The sequence below is a fragment of the Ostrea edulis genome, chromosome 1 (assembly GCF_947568905.1).
Source record: "Ostrea edulis chromosome 1, xbOstEdul1.1, whole genome shotgun sequence".
Taxonomy (NCBI): Eukaryota; Metazoa; Mollusca; class Bivalvia; order Ostreida; family Ostreidae; genus Ostrea; species Ostrea edulis.
Window position 1 is genome coordinate 49,851,752 of NC_079164.1, and position 22,830 is coordinate 49,874,581.

The 22,830-nt window shown below is 33.3% G+C and overlaps 2 protein-coding genes across 6 annotated transcripts in view; one reads left to right on the forward strand and one right to left on the reverse strand.

Annotated features, from left to right (window-relative positions):
* Positions 1-17,755, reverse strand: LOC125651449 (regulator of microtubule dynamics protein 1-like). 3 transcript variants are annotated; one of them, XM_048880048.2, is made up of 9 exons: positions 17,626-17,755; positions 10,552-10,663; positions 9,711-9,976; positions 9,034-9,123; positions 2,621-2,676; positions 2,003-2,090; positions 1,726-1,756; positions 1,062-1,195; positions 1-255 (listed from the first exon to the last, which is right to left on the reverse strand). In XM_048880048.2, exons 1-9 carry the CDS (start codon positions 17,716-17,718, stop codon positions 199-201), a joined length of 927 nt encoding a protein of 308 aa, XP_048736005.2. In that variant the 5' UTR covers positions 17,719-17,755; the 3' UTR covers positions 1-198. The 3 variants fall into 3 exon arrangements, with proteins under 3 accessions (XP_048736005.2, XP_048736029.1, XP_048736013.1); XM_048880072.2 differs by lacking the exon at positions 17,626-17,755 and adding an exon at positions 16,955-17,266; XM_048880056.2 differs by lacking the exon at positions 17,626-17,755 and adding an exon at positions 11,012-11,119.
* A 288-nt stretch (positions 17,756-18,043) lies between these two features.
* LOC125651443 (solute carrier family 12 member 6-like) overlaps positions 18,044-22,830 on the forward strand; it is a 68,469-nt gene continuing 63,682 nt past the window's right edge. For 2 of the 3 annotated variants that reach the window (XM_056153187.1, XM_056153180.1), the window contains exon 1: positions 18,198-18,371. In XM_056153187.1, coding sequence (XP_056009162.1) covers positions 18,330-18,371 — 42 coding nt within the window. In that variant the 5' untranslated portion in view covers positions 18,198-18,329. Of the gene's footprint in view, positions 18,372-22,830 lie in introns of all 3 variants that reach the window. The other variant, XM_056153182.1, reaches the window with a different exon arrangement.

Below are 22,830 nucleotides of genomic sequence, written 5' to 3' on the forward strand. Positions count from 1 at the left end.
TTGGTTTCATCATCTTTATTAAAATTTGTACATCACAACTTGCACATAAACTAGAAATATCACAATGAATGGCCCCCTTCTTGATAGTCAGCAGCCAAGTTAAAACACTCAAAACAAACATGTCATACTGGTAGATCCTGGAACTGGTGTAATTGTTTTGATGAGTATTTTTCCAAGTTTTAAAAATTACCATACAACTTATTGTTTGTCCTTAAAACCCATGCTTTTCAGCAGCTGAATAGCCTCCTCATGAGCCTACAAAACAAAATATTTTAATATGAAAATTGAAAAGCAAGTGCAAGTGTTTTTTCTTAAAAATCACTTTCAAATTAGATTTTATGAAAGGTGAGTGAAATTCTAAGCTACATGTATAATAAAAATGTGCAATTACCATTGTCTTTGGCAAATGGCCTATTTTCCTTGGAAGTATACGAGTATTTGTCAATTAGAGTTTAGATATTTTTAATAATCTAATAATTTAACGATTGAGAGGGTAAAGTAATGTGAAACAGATTGTCAAACTGAGTTAGAAAGTTGAGGTGTTTCTAGCAAAAATAGGTGAGAACTTGTTCACAAGATATTCTTACATCAGAAATATTAACTCGGGGAGCAAATGCCAGATAGACTTTGATAGTTCATATCAAATTGTATATTGTTAAATGAGAGGGTATATATGAACATTATTAAATTAATTTGACTTATTGTTTACATAGATTCTGTGAATTATCACCAAATGAAAAACATAAATATGGAATGAAAACCAGGAAATTCCTCTTCAGTAACTTTAAATATCAATTTAACCTTAATGCAATGCACATAGATTGACTAGTAAGTTATTGAGAATCAGAACTAGCTTTCTGTGTCTGCAGAGAAAAAAGTTCAAAGTTACTAAAAGATGAAAATATCCCAGACCAGCTAGCATTTTGTAGTTACTGGTTTTCGTGAAGTAAATTTAATTCCCCAGGAAAACCCTTCAACAAATTAGGTACGATGGTACAATTTTGATGGTCCCTAACAATTAAATTTGTGGTGCCCATGATTTAAAGAATTTCTGATGTCACCTTCTTGTCATCTGGTTTAAGGACAGGATAATCCCGGGCTTTGAGTAGGTAAGTTTTTGCTTCCACATAATTTTTCATCCTTAGATGGGTTTTACCAATCATCAGTAAATTCATACTGTAGAAGTTTGGATTCACTATAATAAATAAAAGAAACCCAGAATTATCACAGCTCACAATTTATTCAAGTAATAAGCTTAGCTAATCCATGTTACGATGTATTTGTACAATCAATATAATTTTCATTAACTATCATGTGAATAATGTTACCGATATGAATACTTCAATATCTGATAAGAGTACAGCCTAATTCACTTACTTTGAAATTGCTTATTGTTATTACTTGTTTTGAAATAAGGGTTATTCCAAAATAACTTTTTCTCTTGTCTTTGCATTAAAGTATCAGATGATTAAAATCACTTGTTTTGAAGAAAAAACTTAATTTGAATTGAATTAACAGTCCACTGAATTTCAATTCATCCAGAGTGTATACACATGTATAGGGAGATTAGCTGCCTCCAGAAACATAGTGATTCACAAACACATTTAATTAATTTTGCATTTAATTTCATAGACAGACTAGATCCAGTGCCATGAAGTTTAAATTAATGTAGATTTACAGTTGTGGATACCTAACATCTAGTTCTATTTTGTTAATAACTCTTACCTTCCTCTGCTAGCTGAAAATAGTGCAGTGCCTGCAAATAGACCCAAACAGAGATTGAGAGATCAAAATGTACAATTATGTTTTAAAGGGGACACGATTTGAGCTGAAAATGTTACAAATTTTGTTTTTCCATTTTTGATGTTTACAATGCTTAACTTTCATCTGTACTTGAATCAAAAATGACCAGTATGGTTCACCATGCAGACACACCTGTACAGGTGCCCTCTAACTACTGATCCAGTGTGTCCAATCACTGTTACACCAACTGTAAGCTTACCTCAGAATATGTGGAGCTAGGAGGGGTGGCAAACAGAGCAGCCGCCAGTTTATGTGTGTACCATGGCATGTCTGCAAACACAAAGCACCTGCAATCAGAAGTAGTGACGTATTCATCAGTGATGTAATTGAGTGACATTCTGTAAAATGATACTATTACATTGTTCTCCCACACCTACGTCACTTATTAATAAACCCACTTAGTACACTTTACACTGTTCATTCTAACCACAATTAATAATTAAAATAAAAATTCAGCTCACATACTAGTAACCAATGGAACTGATACTTTAACATGTTCATTCCTATATTTCATCAGTATACTTATAAGTAACCAATGTACATGTTCAGTAAAACCTTATCAGTAACCAATGTACATGTTCACTAAAACCTTATCAGTAACCAATGTACATATTCAATAAAACCTTATCAGTAACCAAGGTACATGTTCAATGAAACCTTATCAGTAACCAAGGTACATGTTCACTAAAACCTTATCAGTAACCAATGTACATGTTCACTAAAACCTTATCAGTAACCAATGTACATGTTCACTAAAACCTTATCAGTAACAATGTACATGTTCACTGAAATCTTTTGTTACTATGGATACACTTACCAGTAACCAATGGAATGTATGGATGTAGCATCTTTTGGATTTAATTCAATGGCTCTCTGAAGTAAAACATATTGTAATAAGCTGTAGTAAATATGAGGCTGAAAAATCAACATTTACTGTATTCAGTTACCGATTGTGACCTTGACATAAGACCTTTTGACCCAGAAACATTTGGCAGCTTTCTCTCCTCTCCTCTCTGTAGCAATTATAAGAAAAACAAGATGTATTTGATAATTACAATGCCCACGAGAGTAACATTTGTAATGATGAATAGCTGAGAAGACATTGAATTGAAGGAGTGTTGATATTCAATGCTACAATAGAAAACTTCTTTTTAGAATAGACTCAGAAAAGGTTAACTTCTATAACAAGAGTACCACGAACGGTACATAATACGCCCGTGAAAATGCTTACAGAGGGTGTAAAGGTTAACTTCTATAACAAGAGTACCACGAACGGTACATAATACGCCTGTGAAAATGCTTACAGAGGGTGTTTTTCTTGAGCCATAATTTGTAGAAATTTGCTTCATATAGTATCAGGCTTTGACATACTTTTTTTTGCATCATATGAATGAAGGGTCTTTGCTTAAAACTGTGACAGGAGGCAGATAGACAAATCAAAAGTTCTATGTGTGTAAAATACTTCCCCAAATTTTACCAAGTTCAACAACCTTTGAATATTGAAAACTAAAAATTGTTGAGAATCAAAATCCTTGCACTATGTACATCTTTAAGTTTTTTTTTTACAAATACCATAGCTTCTAATCTGTGAGAGGAATTATAAGAACAAACCATGTCCTTTATTTAATATAATATTTCCTCAAATGAACTAAGTTTAACAACCTGTAATTTTCTTAAAAATTGAAGAAAATCAAAATCCATACCCATACAAATACTCCGTAAAATAAGAAGGTCCTCACTTGAAAACCGTGGAAGGAAAAAATAAAAGACAAATCATGTATTCTCAATGCAATATTTCCTAAAAACTGACTAAATTCAGCAACCTGTAATTTTCTTAAAATTTTAAGAAAAATCAGAATCCTTGCCACACACACATCTTCAATACCCATACAAATACTCTGCAAAATAAGAAGGTCCTCACTTTAAAACTGTGGAAGGAAAAACAGACACAGTAATTTTCCACAAAGAAGCTACATAGCAAGTGTCAGCTTGATATGTGACAGAGAAATTAAACTAGAAACAGAAAACCCTGAATGGACAGACGGACATATGTACGTACAGACATTGCTGTTAGGGCTGAAACGATATGCCCCCTTCACGATACAATACATATTGCAAAATTTTTGCCACAATTCAATACTTTTAATATGATACAATTTACAGAAGAAACCAATGCTAACAGTGAAGAAAAATTTAATTACCAAGATTCAAAATCATAATCTTAAAAGCAAAATGTTTCCAAACTGCCAAATAGTAAGATGCCTGTTGGCTCTGTAGATGAAACTGATAAAGTTCATAATTATTTTTGTCAGACTCAAGGCAAACAACAGTCTGAAAGTTATTTGACGCAGGTAAAAATGATAAGAACAGGCCAAGCCTGATGTAATTTTACTGAACTCGTTTGTAATAAACGTATCGAACTGAAAATTGAGGCAATGAATCGAACATTGAATCGAGCATTTATATTGAACAGTATCGATATTTCGGTGAATTGTTTCAGCCATAATTGCTGTACCATAATATGTCCCGTCTAAATACGGGCGTATATAAAGTGAATGGTGGCATTATGTTTATATCATTTTCTGCTATTTTACTGTATCTTTAATATGACACTTTTTATCTGTAACTACATGTACCAGTAACTCAAAGTGGGTGTGGTTGGACAGTTTCCCAAAAAGAAACATATGCCACATATGCCTTATGTATACATTACTAACTTGTTATAATGATACACTGCAGGAATTTATATGAGAATGCCACAAAATTCAACACTGAGTGCTTTTAAAAAAAAAAAGAATTTAAAGGTATAGATGCCATGTCAAGGAGTATTTTATCCATCTTGAAAACGAGACTGAATTTTCATCAATATGATAAAATATGTAAAACAAGGAAAAATTGTTTTAGCACACTAAAACTGCAATCGGATCACACGTTCATCCTTTTCCCTAGCCGGTAAGAAGACTAGAACATGGATCGCCGCAAAGATTGCGTAAAATCGATGCATTTCTTCACTGGAAGTGCGCATGTGGATGAATACGTCAAATGCTAAGCATCACTAATAATGAGAGACGATGGAAACAAAGACTTGTCAGATATAACCAGACACAGGATAAAGTGAAAATATGTTTAGAAATATACAAGTAAAATAAAATACAAATGAAAAATCCCCTGTGTTTTAATTATTGAATTAGGCCTATCTTATAAATAATAGTCATAGTTTACGTCTCCATGATTCATATCCCCCCACCCCCTGCTCCCCGGTTAATTTTCAATCTTATAAAACATAAATTTAATTCATAAACCACTAGGCCTATTAAAATTATGATATATAATGCTATAAATTTCATAACAGGGATATGGTGTTTGTGCACATAAATCTAAAATGCTGGATGTAATATCCATGCGAAACTGTTAGGCCAAGGAATCACCATCCTCACAAGTCAAGGTTTCGTGATTACGTACTCTCCACACAAACCCAACCTTGACTTGTGAGGATGAGGAATCACGTACGGGTTATGTAAACGCGTCATTTTGAGCAAAAAATATCGATAATATTAATCATATCTTTCCTAAGTACACTATACATAGATTTAAAACACTTTATTTTGCTACAAATATTCCCATCCTCCACTTTGAGATTTTCAGATAAGAGCCTCCGAGTCGGGGAATCAAGGAAATCTACTATGTAACGTGGATGTTAAAAGAAATCAAAAAGTGTGAATTTCGAAAACAGCACTTGCTGTTAATATGTTTTTCTCAATTAGTTCAGTTATTTCTTATAATTTAAAAAATAATGAAAGTTTAGTTGTTTTTGATAATCGCTTGGTTTGAAAAGAGAAGAAAAAAATGTCGCAGGTAATATGAAGTCACAATGCACAGCTTACATCGGCTGTGTTATATTTCTCGCGTTTTTAACATACGCTTACAGAGCAGGAATATACAAGTAATTTCAAATAGAAAGTAATAAAAACATCTCCAAAGCAACAGTACTATCATTCAATGTAGAATAAATTCAATAATAAACAGCAAAACATTTTTATAGTTTTAATATGAGTTGAAATAAATGCATGTAAGATGCATATCTATTGTAATTATCACCTGCAACATTTATGTAAGGAGGGGAGGGGGTAACTATAGTGATCATAGCACCATAGTCAACCTGAAAACCAATATTGATACTACCAGGAAAAAATCCTCCTAGCATATGTTAAAACATATTTAAAAATTAAAAAAAATTAATTGGTCATTTATTCCTCAGGAGGTGAAATTATGTCTGCTTTGGTGAATAATTGCCTTCTAAAAATTGCGAAATTGCTCATAAGCAGCTCCGCTTCTACTTCATATGAAAATAAATGGACATATCAATACAAAGTATATATCATTTAAGGCTTTAACTTCAATTTGATATCAAATTTGTATCCCTTACCCCTTTTGTATCATTTTTAAACATCACCTCAAATACATGTACCATTTATTACGGAAAGTCAACAAGAGGGGTTACTATGACAACCGTAGCGTCACAATTTCCGTGAAAACCATATATGATACTTTCATAATGAGTTACAGATACTGTCAACTACAAAATATGTAAAGATAAAAATAATTCATAGATTCATTAATTACATAACAGTCACCTGTATGTATATGTGCTTCAACCAAGGAACAGTGCTGTGAACATATGATAGTAAATTAAACTTATCAACATATCAAATATCAAAGGCCTGTGTAAAAAAGACAAAAAATTTACGGTCCAGACAACAAAAATGCCCCAAAATTCTATTATTTGACCTTTACATAAAAGGTCACGGACTTTTAATTTCTGGATTTGACTTGACCTTTGATTTCTCAAACTCTCCATCACTCAAAGTTTTATCAAGGTCCCTTGAACTTCGAGTCATAAAAAGTTGCCTGTAGTAACAAATTCATGAAGAAGCCCTTCCTATCAATAATCATATAACAGTATTGATATAAAAAAATATTTGATATCACTCAATTTTTAACACCTGTTAAACATCTCAACAATAAACTGAACAGCAAAAAAGGTCACTCAGAGAACCAAGATAAATAATGATTTATAGGGACCGATTCACGATTTCCCAAAATGTTTGTTTTTCACTTTTAATGATCAAAATCTACTGTCTGATGTGTTTAAAGGTTTCCCAAGAAAATTAAGGTTATACGTTATAACAGAAGCTCATTATAGAGAGTTTATTATTTGTTGTGTAAACAATGATTGAGGTATGTTGTTGTTTACAAAGTTTTGAAAATGTAATGGTTTTTGATTAAAGTTTATGGTATATATGTATATCACATTTTTCAAGTATTCTTTAGGTAAAATGTGCCATTTAAAAATGTGTCTGCAAAATTAAGATGCTTTAAATTACAAAATCAACAGTTCACTAGTTTGTTTGTAAACATAAACAAGGCTCGAGTCTTGTTTACGTAACTTAGAGTTAAGGCAAAAAATATTGCTCTTTTCCTTGCATTATGATTGTAAACTTTATAGAGTTTTAAATGTTGAATGTCAAAATTGAATTTTATTTTTTTTTAAAAACCCCACGTGAACCTGTCCCTTTAAATCAGGAAAACACAATGAATGAATTACAGTACTTACTGTATGCAACTGAATTTACCATGTGATGTTCATGAGAGAATGCCAGTTCTTCTAAAACGTCCACCTGAATGTTAATACCGATTCTAATTCATTTAACTTTGTAGATACTGATGTATTTAACTTTATAGATACTGATGTATTTAACTTTATAGATACTGATGTATTTAACGTTATATGTACTGATGTATTTAACTTTATAGGTACTGATGTATTTAACGTTATAGATACTGATGAAATGTTAATACTGATCCTAATTCATTTGAATTTAAGTAACTTCAATATTCTTGATCTTATATATTTCTATCACTTTACTAAATATTAATTCTCTAACTTTTTTAGCTAAAAAGTTATTAGGAAGGTTAAAGGCTTGGACAGAATGACAGACAGGACAAAAACAATATCTCCCCCCTTGATCTTTGACCCTGGAGCATAATAAAATCACAACGGCACTCTTTTTTTATGGTGTAAACAACATATTCTTAACATTCAATCAATGTTTTGTGACCTTAACTTATGACCTTTTGACTCCTAAATCAATAGGAATCTTTCTTTCCCTATCTGTTCTCTCTTTAGTAAGTATAAGACTAAAAAGTAGATGGGTGTCTGTATAATTTAAATGATGTATATGGATCTCTGCAATACCTGCTATCTCTGTAACAATCATGAGATAGGAAACTGGAATGACACTGTTTACAGTGAACCTCATTTATCCCTTTATTTGGGTTCCAAGCCAAATCATCAGGATAAGTGAAGTGTCTGGTTATCTGAAAGGCCTTGACTTCTGCTATAATATGTACATGTATATGACCTTTCATACCAATGACAATAAAATAGAATGCTCCAGAATATTTTGTTGATAATATTTAACCAACAGCACTGAAATGGAAAACTAATTTCTCCTGGCAAAACAGACAAGTGAAAGTCTTATGTGCATATCAATAATACTAAAATAATTAGCTTTGCAGTGAGTCATTAATAACAGGTGATCATGCTTTTTTAAAAAAACAAAACAAAAGACAGCCAGGCCAGTGTTTTTACAACAATTTACACCCAATAGGTGAACCAAAATATCATGGACAAATGCATTTTGTGGTAAAAAAAAAAACACAACAAAAACAAGACTGTTGTTCCTATCCGGAATGAACGAGAAAAAAATAATATTCAAAAATTCAAATGTTCCCCAAGTTGAGGTGTTTGGATATCTGAGAGTCCACTACATATGGTATCCACAATGTTGTCACAATCACTGACTGTGACCTTGATATGTGACCTGAATGAGAAATCAATAAGGATCTTCCATTTTCCACTCTTTAAACTGGAATGGTACTCTTTATACAGTGTTTCAACATAAATACATTCAACCACCGACTGTGTGACCTGGCTTTTTGACCCAGAAATCGATAGGAGTTTTTCCTATTGTCAGTAGTACATGTAGTGTATCTGATGAAAAACCTTAAATAATTGTGGATTGAAGAAAATTCACCTGTGGTGTCAAATATTTTCTTGCTGTCAACTCTTTAATTCCTCTTAAGAGGATAAACTGCTGGGTGCAGAGTTGCTTTCAATAGATTCAATCTTTATTTGTCTTGCATTTCCACCTTGAAATTAGAACTTACCAAAAAATGCTTCTTGACTGAGAAAGAATTAGAAATCCTGGCTTTTGTTCCCTCATATTCTCCAGTGTAATCCAGCAAAATCGCATACCACTAAAAATAATACTGGGTATTCAGTATATGCATGAAAAATATTTAGACATTAAGCATGTGCAATAAAAATATTTAGGCATTAAATATGTGCAATAACAATATTTAAGCATTAAGCATGTGCAAGGCATGCATGGTTTGGATTAATGTCATATTTGGCATATCTAATCCTTGAGGTCTATAGGTTCAAAAAGGGCCTAATTTTGTCTCCCAAAATTCTTTAGAATTTAAAATGATGTTTATATCATTACTACAGCTGCTTAATTTTCAAGTTAAAATTTCACTTCACATTAATGATATTTGAAAATTATGTCAATATTGATAGGAACAAAGAACCAAGTGGATCCTAGGACAAACTGAATGAAGTTACAATGCCCAAGTTCCAGTAACTTTGGTCTGGAGAGAGAGAGAAAGAGAAAGAGAGAGAAGAGAGAGAGAGAGAGTTAATATTCATCAATCATGAAGTGCAAAGTTGATACATTAAAATACCTTTAGGAGATATTACTTGGCATGGACCCTAAACGTGTAGTCAAAATTTGTATCATGACATCTTCATTGTATAGAAGGTGACTTTTTCTCAAAGCAAGTACCTTGTGACAAGCGAAATTATTCTCATTGCGCTGCAGTGCCTCCTTGGCATATTCAAAAGCCTCATACATACAGGATCGCTTTACTTCCTGGTCAGTACTGGCCTTGCCCTTGTCAGTGGCTGCCCGTGCCAGTCGCCACAGTACCTCATCATTTTCACAGTCCTTGAATTGAATGAGGTAGTCATACAAATCCTGGATTTTGTGTGCCATATATAATTTATCAGCAGTTTCTATCACAGCTTTAAATTCATCAGGTTTTTCCTCATCTACATAAATAATGATTTGTAAGAATAATCATTATACATTTGCAATTTATCAGACAAATAAGTTAAGAGAACAAATTATACACCAATTTCTATGAATTCAAAGCAATTTCAAACATGCTGTGCAAATCAAACAAACTTGAAAATTCAGCACAAGAAAAAATACTTTGTGTACTCATTTTAATAGAAAATCCAGCTTTAACTCATGAAATTGTTGTACAAAACCAGAGACATATATAACATTATATGTGTCTCTGACAAAACCTACGCCTTATGGATGAATGCATCGGTCTTCATATTATAGCCATGATGATCTCCTCAGTTCTTTTATATCATAGGTAAATTTTAGTTACAGTTAATATATCTCTTTAAGAATGGATTCCAGTCATATTTGGGACAAATTAGAAGATATGCACCATGATGTACATATATTTTTTGGTAAGTACCACGTGGGTCATGGAGGCACTCTTTCTTCCTAACTGTTGTTATATTTACACTAAAATGGAGTTTGAGGAACTTGCCAATTAATATGAGGAAGAATCCACCATTAAAAGTTTTTGTACTATATTTTTACAAACCTTTCTGCTCTGTTGGTTTTCTAAAGCTAAAAGCATGAACTGTCACAAATGGAGCTGGAAAACAGTACAAATAACACAGCCTGTTTGACTTTCTTAGGTTTCTGAAAAATACCTGAAACAAGATGAGCACATTAATGAAGTATGGTACCAAACTGGTTAAAATGGACTGAGTACATATGTATAGCACCCACCAGATAAAGGCCAAGCTTGTTAAGTATCATTGGTACCAACTAATATGGAATGTTTATTATCTTATAAGGAATGAAGCAAATACTTATTAACTATATCATATGATATAAAATGGTAGGGCAGATTATGCCATATAAACTGCACTGTGTAATTTGCTCCAAATCAGTTATATCGTAAAATATGGGTTCAGTATTAGCATCATTTCTTAACAATCAAACCCTTTCCAACATTTGATGTAATTTTTATAAAATTGCTCCAGGTTAATGGATACCTTGTTGTAAACAACCACAGTTGTACCATAGTTTGGCATGCTTTCTTTTGTTAAAAGTGTGGGTTATCTGTACATAACCCACACTTTTCTTCAAATCCCACCCACAAACTAAAAAAAAACATCAATGTCCACTGTATGAAGTTCCTCCAGATTAAAATTGCCCATATCAAACAAAGATAACTGACTCTGACTAAGTTCTCCAAATAAATATTCACACTCAATCTCATTTGAAGCTTGAGACAAGATAATATCGTCAATGGTTTCGTCCCAAAGACTTTCTATTTCCATATTCTCCTCCACGTTTGCAAACAAGTCGGGAAACATGTGTCAGTAGAAATACGGGTATCATTTCTAAAGATTTTATGAAAGATCCAGTCACATGATAAGAACGCCTCCGAGAAATAAACTTGTTTTGTGAACAGAGGCGGCCAATTAGACATGCCGTGTTTCTTTTATGGTTTCGCGCCATACAATTCTTAATTTTTTACCCGCTTATGTTTCACTGATTTTTTAAATTTTTTATTGTATATACATGTATATGTAAATGTTTTTCAGTCAATTTAGTCAAAATATGTATTACCGGTACAATGAAGAATATCAAATAGGATTTTTAAAAGAGTAACTACCATCATCAATTAAATACGTTACTAAATTTTTAAACAGAAAAATGCACAAATATGGGTTCTTAGAATTTTAATTGTATTTAATTTCAATTTTTTGAAGCATATACCATTACTAGAACTCGAAAAATGAGTAAATGTGAAAAAAAAAATCAAAACCAAAAGTCCAAACATTTATATGGATTTATAAAGGTTTTTTAAAAAAATAATTAATGTTCATACCGTGGCATTTTTTGGTGATAAAAAGTCATTTTAATAGAAATATATGCTGTACAAAGTGTAATATAAAGACCAAAAAATTTGGCACCATATATTGTAACAGCCGACCGCACTTCCGAAAGCTATAATAAAATATAATGAATAATAGTAAACTATGGTACAAGTCACTTACCCCATAAGATATTGTTGATTATGTTCAGATACCTGATGGGCGTGGTCATAATGACACTCGGGAGCTACGCTCCCTCGTGTCATTATGACCATGCCCATCGGGTATCTGCACATAACCAACAATATTGTATGGGGTAACTACTACCTAGCTTGGTTTCTTGCTAATTGTTACTGTGAGATTTTCCATTGTAACTAGGTTATTATTTTTCCTACCGATGATCCATTCCTGTATTTTCCCCTAACATACTAGGATATCTGGCTGATTTTCTTTAATCATATCAATAAACCCTTGTTTGTGTGGATCCCATACTTCTGATGAATACTAGTACTCAAAGTGTTGTCTTATAATATTGGTTTATGTGCCCGAGTTTTGATGGTCCTAGATGACACATGTACATGTAGATTTTTCTATAGGAATCCTGATTTGCAGATAACTTTGTTGCAGATATTGGCTATCTTGGTCCCCAGCTGAGTCAAATGTAATGGTGCAACCAAGGTATTTGGTGGAGGTCTTGTATTGTAGGGTGTGTTTGTCCAGTTAATTGTGGGCAGTGGTTTTTTCTTCTTTGTAATGGTCAAATATGTGCATTTTAATGGAGTGATATTGCATTTTATATTAAGTTTCCAAAAGAGCAAGGTTGTTTGAATCTTTTTGTAGAATTTGGCAGTCCATATGAGAAGTGAGGGTGAGAAAAGCTATGGTGTCTTCGGTAAACAGGCAAAACTGGAGTTTATTCTGTCTGGAGATCATTGACATAAAATAGCAACAGACTCAGGGGCCTAGTATGGATCCCGTGGCATTCCAGACTCTGCCCTACCTATTGATGATTCTTCTCTGTCCAATAACAGAACTACAATTTGGGTACTGTCCAACAGAGGCTCTAGTTCAGTTGTTTGTTTGGCCTCTGACCCTTCAGTGTTAAAGATTATGTAGTAGAAGGCTGTGTTGGTATCAAATAAAAATGCACCACAGAGTATTCCACATATGCTTCATACTTAGATATTTCATTGAACATGGATGTTAACAGCAAACAAACAACTCAACTTTATGACAAATGGGATGACTTCAGCTTCTCCATTATTGACTCCCATATTCATGTAGCAATATTCCATTATCACCTGCATATGGTGTTTATCAGACGAAAACAAGGACGACAACGGCAGAGATGGCGAGACACGCTGGCAAGAAACTTTACAACTGCGGGCCTAACATATCAGGACGCCGAAAATATAGCCAAAGACCGTGTGACATGGAGGGATACCATAGCGGCACTGATGTGATAACAATCACTAACAGTATCCACTACTACTACTACTACTATGGTGTTTATGACTCTCAACACATCCGATATGCAAGAGCTTGTTCTGCATATGATCAATTTTTAAATCAAGACAGGCAATTGACAAACAAGTTGATGTTACTGAGGTTTAAACAATCTTGTTTAAAGTCAGCAATTTGCAAATTCTATGGTTGTGATAACGATCTAGTTTGCCAATACAACCTGTTATTGGGTCAAATGCTGTCTGATGTCTTTCACACCAATTGTTAGGTTGTTTTTTACACACTGATTTTGACTATGGATTACTCTGTTTACCTGATGAAGACATAGGGCTCATGGAGGGTGTGACCGGTTGACAGATGCTTACTCCCCCTTGGCACCTGATCCCACCTTTGGTATATCCTGGGGTCCAAGTTTGCCCAAATCTAATTTTGTATTCCTAGTTATAGGAGTTATGAGATTGACCATTGTTCATTATCTTCATCTTGTCATTCTCCCTGTTACCTGTTCACCAAGGGTCCGTTGGTTCATTTTCCTTATATGCCTTATTCACTTTATGTAAGTACTACTGATTTTCAAGTAGAAATTTTCACAGCAAATGACTTACATCTTGCACTTAATAGTATGCATTGTTGTACACCTTAATTTTTTTCCTATATAAAACTAATATGATTTAGAACCAATATTTTAACTGTTAAACCAACTCTCACTCATGGTCTATTGACTGGTCAACAGTTTACAAACTGTTAATCTGGCAATAGTCTGCTCGATTTCTATTGGTTATATGCAAGTCACATGATCCTTGGTCTGCTGCCTTGTTTATGTAACAGCGAGGTTCACTGATTTGACTTATGATGAAATACAGAATTTATTAGATAAAAGCAGAACAGAAACATGAAAAACATAATTATTAATTAAGATGTTGGGTATGGTTTTTTTTAAACAAGTGGATAAGGTGATAAATGTACTCAATCAGACTGTCCTATCAAAAGTTTAAAGTCAACATACCATGTGCATCTAGTAAGAACAGTCTAAAAAGAATGAAGGTGTGTAACAAAACAATTATAGACCGTGTCCTTGGACAACAGCTGTATTGTTTGACCCTCGAACAGATCTGTTGCCCTTAACCTATGTCTTCAGACACTTTAAGCAGTTGTTGACCATTGTCATTCTTGAAGTTGAATGATGACATACAATCACAATTCTATCATTAAATTTACAGAGTATATATGCCTATTTGAAAATACCTACAAATCAAAGTTACACATTCAGCATAGCAATTACACTGTTCATTTTAATGGATTAAACATCATGCTAATACACATGAAATTACAAACTAACCCCGTTATGTCAATTTAAAAAAAACAACCATAATTTGTATATCTTTTGGCATAAACTGGTAATATACAGTATATGACCTAAATGCCTGTCTGTCAGCCCAATATTGACAAATAATTGGGAAAATTGATAAATCTAAAACACACTTGTCTGTTAAGCTGGTAAAAAAAAAATAAAAAAAATCATGTTTCGTATATGAAAAAACAAGGCCTTTACCCATAATATAAACCAGGTTAAAAAGTAAAATCTAAAATAAATATAAATGACTTTCAATTTTTTTAAAGATTGTTTTGTGAACACCTTAAGAGGCCTACCCAACTTGTACCTGATAATGATTTAGTTAAAGAGTCTGATGTTATTGATGTTGTGGAAAATGTTGAGAAAGAAATGGAGGTCTACCCAACTTGTACCAGATAATGATTTAGTTAGTCTGATGTTATTGATGTTGTGGAAAATGTTGAGAAAGAAATGGAGGTCTACCCAACTTGTACCTGATAATGATTTAGTTAAAGAGTCTGATGTTATTGATGTTGTGGAAAATGTTGAGAAAGAAATGGAGGATAACAATAATGACTCTGATTTCTCAGATTTATATGCCTCTTGATTTATCACTGTGTAATATTTCTTAATGAATCAAAATCAATGATCCAATCTGACTAAAGTACAGACCTATATTATTATATATATAATAATATAGGTCTGTACTTTAGTCAGATTGAATCAATGATCAAAACTTGCTATTTTGATATCTTTTTAATAGTTTAAAGTTAAGTAATTACATTACATTTTATCTTGAGTCACCAGAAAGACAGTGAAATCTAGTAAAGAAACAGTAATTTACAAAATTCTCATTTACATAAAGATATAAAGAAACATTTCCCTTTTATTGAATAAACCTATATCTACATATATATAATATTTTGGGGCCAACAAGCCCTTTATTCAGGTGAACAGGTTTATAGAAGGAACAAGTCTTACTATGAAGATACTTTAGAGTATTATGGTCTGACGGATTCAATCGCCAGTCACTAAATAACTTGGTAAATGGAGCACCTGACCAGAGTTTTAGAGGGCCTGGGCTCAAATCCCAGTCTGACCCATTGCATTTTATCCCTGTTATATCTGGTGCCATACATGTAAATGTAACAGGACAAGAGAAGATGCAATAGGCCGGGATTTAAACCTGGGACACCCTGAATTCTCCAGTCTGCAGGTGCTCTACCCACCAAAGGGGCTTGTCACAAATATCTTATCTTAGGCCAAAAAAAATAATATGTTTGTTTCAGGTCGCCTCTGATTTTAAAAAGGGTCGGTAGGTAGGTTTTTTATTTTTTATTTTTTTTTTATATTTAAAAAAAAAAAAAATAAATATGTTCCTTCGAATCAATGAAAATTTGATAGTTAAAGTTGTTATACAATGTGTTTGATATATAAAAGATGGGTTCAGAGCACAATGTTTATTGACAAAATACACAGTATGTGATAGAATTTTGATATATATATAAATTTACAATAAATGTCTAACTTGGCATTTCGGGTAATAGTTCGTACATTGATAAATTGAAATCGGAAAATTTTAAAAAATTAATAGGGTCAGTGGATATATTTAGGGTCGGTCGGGTGACCTGAAACAAACATATATTTTATTTTGGCCTTATCAAAATTTGACACCATCTATTCTATATTTACATATAAAACATCTATTCTATATTTATATATAGAACATCTATTCTATATTTACATATAGAATAGAGAGGTTCAATTCGTGATACGCCTCTGTATACTGTGTACTATTCCTTGTTTATAAGTTATATAGGACCGTCCGTGTACTGATTGAGCTATCTGGCCACCGGTGATCAAACTCGTCTGACCACCACACAACTGAAGTTACATATAGATATCTACATTCAGGCAAAGTAAAATTGGTGCAATACATGCAAATATTGAAAATGTTGAAAGTCAACTGTCATCATTCTATAATTTTTGAAAATAGAATTACTCACTGTTACATGATAGTTAAATCTGTTTTTTAAGGGTCTGTTGGGGGCCAAAATAAGGCCCCATTCCTTAAATGCTATAAAGCAGGTAAAATTCCCAAACAATGAAAACAAATAAACAGGTTGGGAAAACTTCCCCTACAGCAAGATAGTTACGCGAAAACACAATTATCCCTCTCTGGCGAGAATAAATATATCCCGTACAACCGAGAAAAACACCCGTGGAGTGCATCTCTTCATGTGACATGTGAAAAGAATAAAAAGTGCTAAAATGTTTTATACTTCTGCAAATATATTAATCAAAACAAAAACACTCACAATGTGCATTGGATTTCAGACTGCTTCCCTCTTACGCAGCAACTTTGATACGCAATTTCTTGACTGTGTTGTCAATTTTATAGCTTCTAGACAATTAGCGTCATGTTGAGTATGTGTCACACTTATTCAGCATTGCACGGAGTTTGCCATTATTTTCAATAAAGACACCAGTCTGATTAAAACCACCCCCTCCTCCTTACACTCGTCACTGACCACCATTACTCGTCACTGACCACCATTACTCGTCACTGACGAGTGTAAGGAGGAGGGGGTGGTTTTAATCAGACTGTAAAGACATCAAAACGCCTGTTTATGGTAATGTTTACTTTCTCGCTAAAGAGGGATAATCGCGTTTTAGCGAGAAGATTTTGCTATAGGGGAAGTGTTCCCAACCTGATAAAAGCAAATCAGGGTAGCATTTTTGTTTATAAATGACCAAATTGAAAGTCAAAAGGACCTAGACCATATCATATACCTAAAAGCACTGCCCCCTTCTTCTTTGTATGAAACGATTTTCCCAATTTCAAGCAAATGTCGCTATTTTTTCCCCAATCAGAAAGGCCCTGGCCCTTGAAATCAGGACCTAAAAATACTGTAATTTGTAAATACACGTAGGATTAAGTTCTTTTTTTTAATGTACGAAATCGATCTGTATTGAAATAATATCTTACCTGTCGAATACTTTGTAATTTCTTAATTGACTGGAGTTTTCTTATGTTTCTTAAGAATGACAAGGAAAACACGCTTGTTACTTGGAGAAGCATTGTGATTATATTGAATTGCTGCTGTCTGCATTGCTGAGTGGGATTGACATTTCAAATCTCCTTACGTTAAAGAGTCGCAGGTGGTTGTCTAACATTAAGAACAATAAGGCATTTCATGATTTGGATTAAAACCTACGTGTTTCTGGAGAGAGAAAAATCAATCATTAGCAACCAGTAAACATTGGTCTGAAAATGTCTGTAATATAAATCTCAATTTGAGTGCTTTAAAAAATTATCTTGAAAAGGAGTTATTTCCCCTTTGCGAACTCTTCAGGATAGTATTAACAAAAAAAGTTTGCCACGAAAGATAGAGGGAAAGAATTTTGACAGGCGAGTTATTTTGGGAAGGACGTGTGTAACTTTAATCATTAGAATAGAAATATGGAGTTCGAAAACTCAAAACAGTATATAATTAGGTTCGAATTACGTTTTGATATACACTAAAAATCGATAACAGTGAATTCTATATATTAAAAAAAAAGAAGATTCCATCTTGCCAGTGAATCATTTGTTTTGAATCTCACTTTCCTGAAGCATAATCATGTCGTCTCAACGTTTTACGGTCACAAAAGCAAGCGAGGAATCGCCGATAGGAGAGAGCGGTGATTCATATGGGTCTGTTCCTCTGTCCACAAGGAATGGACAAATTGCAGGTGAGAAGAGAATAATGGTTTTGTTAATTCGATGTTAGTGAATTTTGAGTGGCAAATTCTGAACAACTAAACTAGCTGTATGGAATAGCCTACCCTCTCAGAAATGCATGTTTTTGTCTATGATTTGGGGTTGATTTTGTTCTTTGAATTTATATTAACTGCTGTGAAATTGATTTGATCAATGCTACCTGTAAATTAAATAATGTTCGAGATTATACATTTACTTCGTGCTGAACATTTTGGTAGATCAAGGGCATATCATATATGGGAGCAAATCCGGCTGTGGTCGGGTAAACAAGCTTACTTGAGATGATTGAGGCCTGACAAATTGTGATTGACACATAGAATGACATGTCTAATACAATGTACATGTATTCTATGTATTCTAGAGGTAGAGCGTTTGAATCCAGGCTGTGACAGACCTAAATTGTTAAGACAGTTCCATCACCAAACGCTCAACATCAGGTGTGAATGTCACAGGTCCTCACGGAGATGACCTTAAAAAGATGATGTCCTGTGTCACAGAAGTGTGGCACGCTAAAGAACCCTCACTGCTTAATGGCTGTAAGCACTGAGCATAGGCCTAAATTTGAATCCTTTCACCGGTATTGGTGATGTCTCCATATGAGTGAAAAATTCTCGAGAGAGACGTTAAACAAGATACATACATGGCTAAAAACACTTATATGTGCATTAGTGCCAATAAAGAATTGATTTAATCATGCAGTTCAAAACATCAGAATTGAAACTAGACTGGACAACCAGAAATAGGAAATCTTTGAGTATGTCAAATTATACGGGTGACTCTCGATGAATCAAAATTCAGGGGACCTAAATAAAACTGAGTGATTGAAAGTTCGAATGAAATCTGGAAATTAAAGGTCCGACCATTATGGTTGAGATTTTAGAGCAACTGGAGTGCATATCTACAACATCCTTGCATTGTTTTGGCACGTTGTCCTACATATTTTTAGGTAATTGATTTGATTTTTCAACAACATGGAACTTTATTTTGCATAAATAAAAGGATTGTTTTTAAAGTTTATGTATATATTTGTTCTTTTCTCATGTTAAGGTAGACATACATGTACATTTACAAGACAAATTTCTTATACATATAAATGAAGGTTCAGTCACTAACTACACAGAGCACAATTTTCAGTCACTTTTAGCAAAGCACACATTATAATGAATAATGATGTGCCCTTGCTATGTCTCTAAATTATTATGATTCTCTAAATTACTGTCTAATTGTCAATTCCAAGCAAGTTGTAAATTTGGCTATAGTCAAACTATATATTGTAAACAAAATGCAGGGGGGAGGGTTCAATTGACAAACAATTTACTAACAACCCCAAAAGGAAATGCAGACAATGTGTCACCTAAATAAACAGACATACATGTCGAGCTAGCTCCAGGAATTCACCGTTATCCGGGTAAGGTCCAAGCGGAAATAGTTATACACTTAAGTGAAGGTGTGTACATTCGCTACCAACACTTCGATAGATTGAAAAACAATGAATATGTTTTACGGGACCCATTTTTCACTTGGAGAGATCAAATGTTGTTCGAGAGACCGAGAGTAAATTTGATTAGTTATATAGAGAAAAAAATTGGGATCGGAATTTAAATTCACTTTGAGAGTCACCTGTAACTAGTGGTCAATATAAGTGCTTATTGTAATGTACTGTAATGAGCCCATTATGATACAAGTTCAAAAATGGAATAATTTTCGTTGTTAGCTTACTGTCAATGCTAACCCTGTAGATGTTGTACTTTACAAGCTAAACAAAACATCCCCTTTTCTGGGTTTTCATTCTAAGCATGCCAACTTGAAAGAGGACTTGTCTGCAATGATACTTGAAAAGTCATTAGCCTTTTCATATCTTTCTTTAGGTTTATTACCAAATGAAATGGTGTAAACACTAAAACCAAATGCATTTGATGTTTTGAAATTAAAACAAAATTCAGTGATGTTTATTTATTTCCCAGTGTAATTGATAATTGTGAATAATGAATTTATACAGGTATTGCTTGTGACTTGTTTGTCTGATCTTGCAGACGGACATGACATGTCGTTCTCTGTATCATTCTCTGTGTCAATCTTCAGGCCTCTCCAGTAAGCTTGTTAATCTGACCACAGGGGCTAATACTCCGAACTTCTTAATATGTTTGATAATTCCTCTCCTTATTACAAGATTATGGTACATAAGATCAATATGGCTTGAAGGGAACACTCTATGTTTCAGATTTATAAAAACTCTATATAAACCCAAGATGAGATTTCAGCCAAAAAGAAAGTACATCAATCTAAATATAGCTAAATACATCATCCCTCAGTCAAAATTTTGAATTGAAATAGGATCATACCTTATTTGAACCTTTATGAATTAGGTCTATCACAAACTCAGCTTACATAAAAAACAGTATATTTGATAATTAGAAAGTTAGAAGTTTTACATTTTAGGTTGTCCTTCAAGTAGTGACATGATATATAGCACTACATATGTTAAGAAATAAAGACCACATTTTCGTGTATATTGCAGGATAACCTTTGAGGTTGAGAAGTGTTGTTTTGAAATGTAAAATCCGAGGCATTCGCCAAGGCTTTTATATTTCAAACATTTTTCAACCTCGGAGGTTATCCTGTAATATACACGAAAACAAGAACTTTATTTCTATTCTACTACGGCCCAGGAATATACAGCCAATCATTTACCTATACAGCAACAAATTAGGTCACCATGATGTCATGGAATTTTTCAAAATGGACTGTTTGCTAACGAAAAGGGTGAGATTATATAGGGTATACTAGATCTATTTTGAAAAATATACCGAATATTTAGTGTTATGTTGACTGATTGTATCAACTGCTTTGAATAGACAGTCCAAGAAAACTTTGTGTGCAACGACATGTTTGTTTACATTTGTATTGATCTCGAAATGCAGAAGATTGATTTACACTGAATAGCAAATGTTCTTCAGTCATTTATAGAATTGTTTTGCAACATATTGTGATTAATTTTTATACATGGTTTTTAGGCAGGATGTATTATGATACAGCGATATCTGTACCTCCGTCCTACTGTCTGTCCGTCCGTCCGTTCGGGGTTTTCTGTCTCTAATTTCATTTCTCTTTAACATATCAAGCTGAAACTTGCTATGTAGCTTCTTTGTGGATCACTCTAAATCTTGTTGCAATCGCAATCCATTTCAACCTCTCTTGCGGAAGGTTTGCCCCTTTATTTGAAAATTATTGTTATATGGAGGTTACATAATTTGTCCGACTAACTCTTCCCACAATTTTCAAGTGAGGACCATTTTGTTTTATAGAGTGATTGTACGGATGTTGAAGATGTGCTTGTGGCAAGGATTTGATTTTCTTCAGTTTTTGAGAAAATTACAGGTTGTTGATCTATAATGGTCTGTTTTGAGAAAATATTGCAAATAGAGTACATGATTTGTTCAGTGAACTCCTCCCACAGTTTTCAAGTGAGAACCTTCTTATTTTACAGAGATTCTTCTTATTTATTTGTTCAGTGAACTCCTCCCACAGTTTTCAAGTGAGAACCTTCTTATTTTACAGAGATTCTTCTTATTTTACACAGTGTTTATATAGGTATTGAAGATGTGCATGTGGCAAGGATTTTGATTTCCTTCAAATTTTGAAAAAATTACAGGCTATTGAACTATGTCAGTTTTGAGGAATTATTACATAGAGAGTACATGATTTTGTCTGATTTTCCTTCCATAGTTTTCAAGTGAGGACTTTCTTATTTTACAGAGTATTTGTACGGGTATGGAAGATGTGCATGTGGCAAGGATTTTGATTTTCTTCAATTTTTGAGAACATTAGAGGTTGTTGAACTTAGTCAGTTTTGAGGAAATATTGCATAGAGAGTACATGATTTGTCTTTTATTTTTCCTTCTACAGTTTTCAAGTGAGGACCTTCTTATTTTACAGAATATTTGTATGGGTATGGAAGATGTGCATGTGGCAAAGGTTTTGATTTTCTTCAATTTTTAAGAAAATTACAGGTTGTTGAACTTAGTCCATTTTTGGGAAATATTCATATTGTGCAAAGAAAGTATGTCACAGCCTGATACTACCTGAAGCAAAGTTCTACAAATTATGGCTTAAGAAAAACACCCTATGTAAGCATTTTCATGGGTGTATTATGTACCATTTGCGATACTCTTGTTATGATTATAAAATTGAATTATTAAGTTATCAACTTTATTTTTGTATTAGCTAAACATGAGATGCAAGTGAGATGTGTATTAATTATATCTAGGGATGGCAGTCAAATATAAAATTCCCAATTGGTTAACCGCAAGTCATTTGCACAAAGAAGAGAATGCAACACACCAGTAATATTCTGTTTATGTTTTAAAATTAGAACATTAAATGCAATGAGTGTGGGAGTTTAAAACAAAGGAAGCATGAAACATGCACGAG

Excerpts from the sequence above, each read along its gene's own strand:
- LOC125651449 (XM_048880048.2), bottom strand. The coding sequence starts at position 17,718 with ATGCTTCTCCAAGTAACAAGCGTGTTTTCCTTGTCATTCTTAAGAAAC. Across the intron at positions 9,977-10,551 it reads AAAACCAACAGAGCAGAAAG|ATGAGGAAAAACCTGATGAA; the intron begins GTTTGTAAAAAT and ends TTATTTATGTAG. Across the intron at positions 256-1,061 it reads TTAAACCAGATGACAAGAAG|GCTCATGAGGAGGCTATTCA; the intron begins GTGACATCAGAA and ends TTTGTTTTGTAG.